The sequence below is a fragment of the Vulpes lagopus genome, chromosome 11 (genome assembly GCF_018345385.1).
Source record: "Vulpes lagopus strain Blue_001 chromosome 11, ASM1834538v1, whole genome shotgun sequence".
Taxonomy (NCBI): Eukaryota; Metazoa; Chordata; class Mammalia; order Carnivora; family Canidae; genus Vulpes; species Vulpes lagopus.
This window is the reverse complement of record NC_054834.1, coordinates 93042101-93051102: the sequence shown is the minus strand read 5'-3', so window position 1 is coordinate 93051102 and position 9002 is coordinate 93042101. Positions and strand designations below refer to the sequence as shown.

At 42.2% G+C, this 9002-nt stretch overlaps 1 protein-coding gene across 13 annotated transcripts in view; it reads right to left on the bottom strand.

Annotated features, from left to right (window-relative positions):
• Positions 1-1823: 1823 nt before the first annotated feature.
• Positions 1824-9002, bottom strand: part of NOSTRIN (nitric oxide synthase trafficking) — a 56247-nt gene continuing 49068 nt past the window's right edge. For all 13 annotated transcript variants that reach the window (XM_041721996.1, XM_041722001.1, XM_041722000.1 and 10 more), the window contains 4 exons: positions 7004-7129; positions 5981-6095; positions 4827-4916; positions 1824-2038 (listed from right to left, as the gene is read on the bottom strand). In XM_041721996.1, the coding sequence (XP_041577930.1) occupies positions 1902-2038; positions 4827-4916; positions 5981-6095; positions 7004-7129 (468 nt within the window). In that variant the 3' untranslated portion in view covers positions 1824-1901. The remainder of the gene's footprint in view (positions 2039-4826; positions 4917-5980; positions 6096-7003; positions 7130-9002) is intronic.

Sequence of the window (9002 nt, the reverse complement as noted above, 5' to 3'; positions counted from 1 at the left end):
CAAGTCTATCCTACCCAACTATATTTGTACATATACTTTGACACTATTTCCTTGAACATTAAAAATTATATGTCACGGATGCAAAAAGAAGTTGCAGCAATGTTACAAAACAGAAAAGCCATTTATATTTTCACAGCGTAAAATGGATTTACGAAAGTAGAGGGGCATCTTTCTTTGAAAATTGCTTCCAATGAGTTTCAGGGCCCAGCCACCATTATCATCACTTTTTCTATACAAATGATCCGTTGTAGGCTGCAGTCAATTTCTACGCAATTTTTTATACATCAAGGCTTAATGGAAAGAAGGAAGATGAAGAGGAAATATAAATTCAAATTTTCTGTTCATGGTCTAATGGCCTATTATTCAGCCAACTTTCTACATGTAGAAAGCCTTCATTAGTACACCATTAAGGATGACATTAAAACTTCCGATCTGTTCTTCTAGGCTGTAAGTTATGTCTCACATAACAAATTTTACTTGAGCTCCTTCAGGTCTGGTATCTCTATCTATAAATACCTCTATGTGATCATTATATCCTGCTATAGGAGTGTAATGGCACAGAGTATAAAAAATATATGTACCTTGGCTTGAAAAACTCCTTTTTGAAAGTGTGAAATTTAATAAATAAATAAATTTAAAAAGAGGTAGGTGGCACAAGAGTAATGGAATGGATTTTAATTACTCTAATGTCACGCTATTTGGCACAAGAGTAAACATGCCTGGATGCTTCTATCAACACTTTAACCCTCCATTCAGCTGAGTGTGATCTCCAGGATGATTTAGGTCATTATCTGATAGATGCTGCTTACACCACTTCTCTCCATTCTAAAATGTTCCCCTTTGGGAAAAATCTGAGACGTACCCTCTCTAGTCTCAATCTTTTCCCATTAAAGGGCATTTGGGGAAACAGCATGACACTGCTTCTCTCTAAGTATTCCATTTTAACAGTAAATGTTGGTTTCTAGAACTTTCTAACCAGAGAGACTCATTAGCACGTAAGGTTCCTCTCACTAAGAAATCGCTTAGGGTATTCCTTTCATAATGACCTACTAGGGAAGTGTAAATTTCTTATCTCGAAATTGGTATATGAAGTTTCCGAATGGACAAGGGTGCAAGAGATTTCAGGCACTATCTCCTTCCTAACCATTTCCTATCCACTTTGCTCTTGCTCTCAGATCCTGGGCCCTCACTTGCTCACCCCTGACCTTACTTCTACGAGCAGTTCTGGTTGTGCGTAGGTGATAAATAAGAAGCCACCGCCTTGGAAGATTGTTGTTGGCTCAGAATGAAACTCCGTTCCACACTGAGCTCCTCCGCCCAGTCTCGAGACCTCTCATCTACCATGCCCTCATCTGATCACAGGGACTCTTGGCCTCGGCTCTCGATCCTTTATTGTCCCTCTCCTAACCTGGGTCTATCTCCCTGGGGTCTTACCTGGCAGGCTCTGCTGAGCTCTTCATCCCCAGTTCTTCCTCGCCTCCCAGGCCCTTCTGGGCACCCCCCTGACCCCCGGCCCAGGCCTGCTCTGGCCCGTTGCCACACAACCCAGCTGAAAAGGACATCAACGTCCTCACCTCTGTTGTGCCCCCAGAAAACTACGTGAGTTCAGGCAAGGGGCTGAAGGATCTGAACTCTGCCTCTCTCCCTGTGTGACACCAGGGGCTGTGTCGGGGCATCTCTAGGGTCTCTTAGGAGTTGAAAACTCTAGTTGCTGCAGGGCCTCTTTCCTGCCTCCCTGTGCTCTCCGTCTTCTGACTCTGTTTCAAGCAAATACCCAGGAGTGCAAAGTGCGTGACGCGCAGGTAAGACTCCATGGTGTATTGTAAAGGTGACAGCGTTTATCTTTATTTTCAGTGCACTGTACGGGTTACTGAGGGAGGCGGTGTGGTCGGATTCTTGTCTCAGGCCTGGGTGGCCGGGCTCCCGGCATCCCAAGGGAGCTCCTCCACGTAAGCAGCAGGAAAGTGGCCCCTTTTTCCGTTCACAGATCCAAACCACCATCCTTCTTCTTGCTTCCTGTATATAGTCACAATGTCGCCTGTGAAAATGCACATTTAGTTAGACAAACGGGGCCCTGTCATTTAAGCACATCCCAGGGACGCCCGGGTGGCCCAGTGGTTGAGCGTCTGCCTTTGGCCCAGGGCCTGATCCTGGGGCCCTGGGATCGAGGCCCACGTCGGGCTCCCTGCATGGAGCCTGCTTCTCCCTCTGCCTGTGTCTCTGCCTCTCTCTGTGTGTGTCTCTCATGAATAAATGCATAAAATCTAAAAAAAAAGAAAAAAGAAGCACATGCCTGAGCCCAGTCGGCAAGACAGTTTTAAGGAGATGCTGTGTTCAAGGACTTACTCGCGGCACTCTCTGCACGCGATCCAGATGAAGCAAAATGTACTGACCACCTCGGTACAGGCAGGCGGAATGCAGAGAATAAGGTAATGGGCAACCAACTTGTGGCATGAGGTAGTTTCATTAAAAACAGAATCCCATTTCCCTCTCGCGCCGGATGGCTTACTTTGGATACAGCCAACTTGTTACCAAACTCTTTCTCCGCGTCTGTGTTTTAAGGGTTTCTCATGTTTGTGGCCGAGATAGTCTGGTAGGGTGACTATTATGAGTCTGTCTCAGCTACCAGACTTTTCTTTAGCTCAAGACAGCTTCTCTCCATTACATGTGCCAGTTTTACAGTCCAAAGTTCCAATGCACGGCTTTGCACAGGATCATAACTCTCCACTCAACGACTTAGATAACTCGAATCAAATATTGATTTGAAGACCCTACTTTTTAAAGCAAGGATTCAAATCCACAGAATTCCTAAGAAACACACGGCCCTTCTCTAATTCTCTCTCTTTTAAAAAATCCTATTATGATATTAATAACCCTAACGCTTAACCTGTTGCCCCAAATCCTCTGGCTAAGTCCTTCTCTTGTGAAAAAAAAGTTCTTTCCCTCCGGCTGCTGCCTGCACAGCAAAGCAGAAACTTCCTCGTCTTCCTTCAGGATCCAACAGCTCTTTTATCTTGAGCATCCTTCTGAGGTAACTTTTCAATCTTTCTTTCTTTCATTCTCCTCCCCAGTTATTTTCTTTCTCAGGCAAAGGAGACTGTCCACCCTCCTTTTTTCTCCTCTTACTCATAAGTCACTTTTTAGCCTTACAGGAGATCATTCTCAGCCTAAGGTCTACTCCAATGAGTCCTCTCAGGTCAGCAGATCTCAGGTCAGCATGTTGACACAGCCTACTGATAGGAATTCAAACAAATAATTTAAAGTCTTGTTGCCAGCTTCCCAAAGTCTCCAATGGCTCCTTTTACTTACAGAACCCACTTATATTATAAAGTATAAGTAGACTTTGCTGCCAACAGAGAACTGAAGACAAAGAAGATAATCAATTTATTGTGTAACTACGTAACTCAAACTCAGGCCCTCGGGTCTAGGTGGCATCTTGGAAATGCGTTTTTTATTCACAAAGAAAGTGGGAATACAGCGCTTCTCTTACTCACTTACTGCTGCAGGTAACCCTAGGATGACATCATGAGGAACAAGGTGACTTCCGGAACACTTCCAACTTTTAAATAAAGGCAACGTTGATTTAAGATGAATGGAGGACAGGGTTTATTTCCTATTTCCTTTTCTCTTATCTTTATTTATTTCTGAGCTAGAAGGAAAAGTAGTTGCTGGAAGAAATCTGACTGGCAAACTGAAAAGGAAGCACCCATTAACCGATAGCAAATATGTGGTGTCCCTGTTGTACAGCTGCAAAATGCATCATGACTTCCTGTTGGCTCTGGGTGCCACTCCTGCTCGTAGGTAATGAGCTCTTTCCTACAAACACAACTCTTTCTCACTAACCTTTTGACTTCCGGATCTCTGCCTTGGCTCTAACACCCAAACATGGTTGCTAAGTGGACACACAAAGAAAGTTGAGGCTGGTGACTTTCTTATTTAATGTTGAGGTCTACATAACCATGACAGCGTACCCTTCCATGTTCAACAAAAATCTGTGGTACAGGGGTTCATTTCCTAGATTGGCCATAAAACACTTTTCTGAGAGGCGAGTGGGAGAAACATTAAGCTGGGAGTCCTCTGACCCTGCTTCTAGAACTCACGCTTACCCTAAGCCATGAAAGGAAACCATTTCACATTCCTGTGTGTTCAGCTTTCTGAAAAAGAAAAAGGGGGGGCTACCTTTCTAATAACTTTCCATTCTTGACACTCTACCCCAGGTTAGCACTGTGATAAGAAGCATGACTCTGGGTTTCTGAGTTCAAAGCCTGCACTATCACTTCCTGCAACTTCAGCCAAAGTACTTAAAACCTTTCTATGCCTCAGTCTCCTCAGCAATAAAATGGGGATAAACAATAAAACCTACCCCCCCCCCAAAGGGCTTTTATGAACATTAAATGGGGCAATGTGTTGGGATGCCTGGGTGGCTCAGTGGTTGTGCATCTGCCTTCAGCCCAGGGTGTGATCCTGGAGTCTCAGGATGGAGTCCCACATCAGGCTCCCTGCGAGGAGCCTGCTTCTCCCTCTGCCTATATCTCTGACTCTCTGTGTCTCTCATGAATAAATAAATAAAATCTTTAAAAAAATAATAAATGGGGCAATGTGCTTGCAGCAATGTTTAGCACTTAGTAAGCTTCGAATGAATGTTAGCTATTTTTATTGTGTAACTTTTATCTTCGATGAGCCTTATCTCTATAAGGATGATTATAAACCTGAGATGATTTGATGTTGTAGTCGCTTGTAAGGCTGTCATAACAAAGACAGAGTTTTATTCAAGTGAAAGATCTCAGCATGGTAAGGCAATCAAACTATTTGAAAATGATTCTTACCTTTCTCCAAGTTTAATTCATCATCTTGTCTGGCTTGAAAAGAATATAAAGCCTTGCAAAGACCACTGCCCATCTGGACCACACCGGAGGCTGAAAGTTGGATCCAGTTATAATTACTAACGCTGCATCAGTAGGCAAGATGAACATGATGGGAAGCTCTTGAGTTATTTAACAATGTGGTGCACAGCCTAAATATACTGACATCTTCTCAAAAGGAAAATTTATAATTTCATGTAATATTCATTCGTTGGTGTAGGAACCATTTGTGACATACTACTATGTGTAAGGACCAGGTATATTATATATCAAAAACTATATGATAATGTGGAAAATAATAAGTCTGGAGAAAAAAATAATAAAGATGATAATTTAAAACTGTTTCCCACATGAACTTCTTTATCAACATCAGTTAGCTAATATATGTGGTAGTTGATGCATGTTTTGGAAAACACACACCAGTTTTGCCATTCAGGTATAGTTAGGGGCCACTTAGAACCCATGCTTGTTTCCATCACCCTACGGTTCTGATGGAACTGTTTCTTAAACAATGTGATGATGATTATTTCCTACACCATGTGGACCATTATGTCCCATCCTGTGTTTTCTGGAAATTCTTTTTGCCAATTTCTCATCAAGAAACTCGAGAATGAAGGTTAATGAAACTATAGTTAAGCAAGGGACAATGACACGTGTGTGTGTGTGTTGAAAGGTGGGTGTAGGTTGGCAAATGGCTAAGGTCAGGGGGCTGAATAAAAAGAGTAGATAGGTCTTAGGATCACCACGTTTCTCACAGAAAGGACAGGATTTCCATGGAATTTTGGAAGAGGCTGTGGAGATAGAGCTTCTCACCATGGTTCAGAGGTGAATGTACAGACAACAAATTGCAGACTGTCTGAATAACATGGATGCCAGTCACCTAGGGGACCTTCCCATATCATACATTTTTCCCCCAACCCTCCACTTTTTGACTCCTTCCCACATTTTGGATTCCATCTGCACAGAAAGCTACAAATGCTAACAAATTAATCATTCCTAACTGAAATGCAAATTTCTTTGAGCTGATATATGCCCATGTGACTGTGAAAATAAAATGTAAATGTCACAATGCGCTTTACCCATAGAACCCAGCCCCGTCATTGTGGGTATGGGATTACCTGTCGATGAAGAACTTGGGAGTCTCTGCCCCCCAAAAGATATTTTGCTCACAACGTTCTCTAATCTCTTCATCAGAAAAGGCCGGGATATTTTTACATAACTATGTGTCTGTTGCTGTTTAAATAGTTAAAAAAAAAAAAAAAAGTCATTTTAACAGTCCCATCATCCAAAGTATTTGCGAGAAGTAACTCCTCTGCAACTGTTTTCCTCAGGAATTTGTTTTTTAATTTTTGGGAGGAGAGTCTATCTAAACTCTACTATAAATCTTTCTTGTTTCTGAAGCCATAATGTTTTCAGAATTGGACAATTACCGTATTTTATAGTCTGTGTTTGCAATCCTGACCTACAACTCAAGGTCAGATAATAACATTCATAGCTTTACTTCCTCAAATTCAACTTTAATTGGCTTTCATGCAAATGAAATTGCTGTGACCGTCTAAATGATTGAGACGGTTTTAGAGTTGAGTCTCATGGAAAGAAAACCATCCCTTTATCACAAGATAGTGACAGCTCCCTCTTCTGACCGGAAACGGAGAACAGCTGCAAGCAGGAGCTACCCCTGTGTATTCACGTGCTCGTCATCAGTTCCTCTAGCGTATCACCGGCAAAAATACACAGGGGTGAAGTTTTTAAATTGTACTCACGCTTTACCCATCTCGTGTACTATGTTAAGTGGATGGGACTACTGCATATCACAAAATCTTACAATTTAGGTCTGTATGAAATTTTACTTTACAAGCATATTCAAAGAATAAAGGTATGAGGAGGAAGAAGGAATGCAACGTGTTCTGAGCTCCTCATATTTAGTCTACCAAGAATGTATTCATTTGTGATTAGCTCTTGTTACTGCACTCGAAAGGAATACAAATAAGTTTATCTTAAAATTCCACGGTTGGGATTTGGATATATGGCACATATGGTTCAGAATAGCTTTTTTTTTTTTTTTTTTGTCCTGGTACTACTTGAAGCCACTCCATACAACAAGCCCAGTCAAGAAATTACAAACAATCTTAAATTTTTACCTTTTCTTTCCACCTGAAGATGGAGTTACTACAGGGATGGCTGGGCTGAGGTCTTTGCTCAAGTTCTGCTAACACCGATGCCAGTTTGTAGGAGTTTGCTTGCAAAAGATCTAGTTTCAGATTGGTCTGTGGATACATCATTTGGCCATGTGAGTAAATTTCAAGAAAATGAAGCACAACTGGGCGGGTAAAGGGATATCAGGATAACTTCCAAGGTGACAAAGAGGTCTAGAAAGGTACACATTCAACTCATGCAGACAGGCGCAGAAAATGCTAAAGAGAACAAAAAGTGGAGTCTTTAAGCAGCTTAAAGAGAAGCCTTAGTTGTGGAGCGCCCCTTATTCTGCACTCTTCTGAACACAAACTGGAAACCTAGAGATCAGTGTTCTGTGGCAACAAACAGCATTTCTCATTTTCTGTTGAGGACTGAGAAAGGGAATAGTTAAGTGTTGATTATAGAAGGCAGGCTTTTGAGGGCTTCGAAGAGAGGCAGTTGAACATAGTGCCCAGCACTGTGAACATAACCAAACTGGTACTAAATAGGATCAAACTAAAATGGTGTGAGGTGGGCTTTGTTGCTGTTGCTGCTGATGTCACTGTTTTTCTTAAAAAGGTGAGGTCTTACATTACCCAAAACGTTTGTAGTTAACACTTCTGCAAACTGGAAACAATATTCTGAGGTATTTGGGTGTAAAAATAAATAAAGCTAAAGATACACTCCTAGTTCTCAATTTGACCTCCTGTTCCCCATTTGATCTTGTGCTAGAAACTTCATAATAGCTTCTTTTTTCAAGCTGTGTTCAGTCCGGGTAAATCAAATAATGGAATCTAACCAATGGAAGGGATCTACTTATCCCATCTCTTCCTCACCATTATTTCTTCCTTTTCCACACCTCCAGCATGGGGATTCGTAACCCTAACAGCCCTGCCGAGGGCCACAACCATAGACTGAACATCTCTGATCAATGGGGAACGATCCACTGCATCGTGGGGCGGGCTTACCTAAGATGATGAAATCAAAACCCACCGCAGACCGTCTACCATTAGACCTGGTCTGCACTGGAGGCCATCGTGGGGCAAGTCTCCTTCTCGTCTATGTGGTACGCTCCTTCCCATATCTGAAGACAGTGTCTACTCTAGATACATGCCATTTTTGCAAAAATTTCTCATAGAACATGCCTTGCCAACATTCTTGCTCTAAATATGGCACTTGAAGGACCAAGAGACAATGAATTAGGAAGAATTTCAATGAAACAGAGTTTCCTCCTGTAAGAGACCTTCTCTGGGTAACACAAAGTCTACCAGTAGTTGCCCTCCACCAGATGCAGGGTGTGTAATAACTGAGTTACATGCATGTTTGGCATCCACTACTTGAAGGTTCATGTTGGCTCCACTCACAAACACCATGAGTTCAGGGGTCAGTCCCTCTCCGACCTTGCACCCTCTGCTGTGTGCATCAGGCCAGAGTGTTCCCAGATGATCCCAAGACGTGTTCTATGCTGGTAATGACAAAATGCTATGCCAGAACCACCAAAGAAATCAACTTAGAACCTGACACCATCATAAAATGCTCCATATATGACTTTATTTTGGTAAATATTATTTGCATAGACCATGTAAACCAAACATTTCACACCATCACAGAAAATGTCCGACTGCCCTGTAATTTCATATGAACTGCCGCCATGTTATGGGCCTCTGTTCCCAAGTGAACAGAATCCAGGCCTTTCTTTTCATGAAGATTGTTAGGTTTGTTTTTACAACAGCTCCCTCACTAAAGGAGGCCTCTGCTGAAAAATAGATTAAACTGTACCTGGCTATACCGGCCTCCTTTCCTCCAAAGAACTAGTGGAATTGCCTGTTTGAACACAACTATTAGGTACCTGCTCTCGCAAAAGAATTGGTTAGGCTACAGTCAAGGTGTGAACAGCTGGCCCAGCTTCCTGTGTCCTTCAAAACATTGCTAAAGATTTTCTGTCTCTTCCTGAATTCTTCTCAG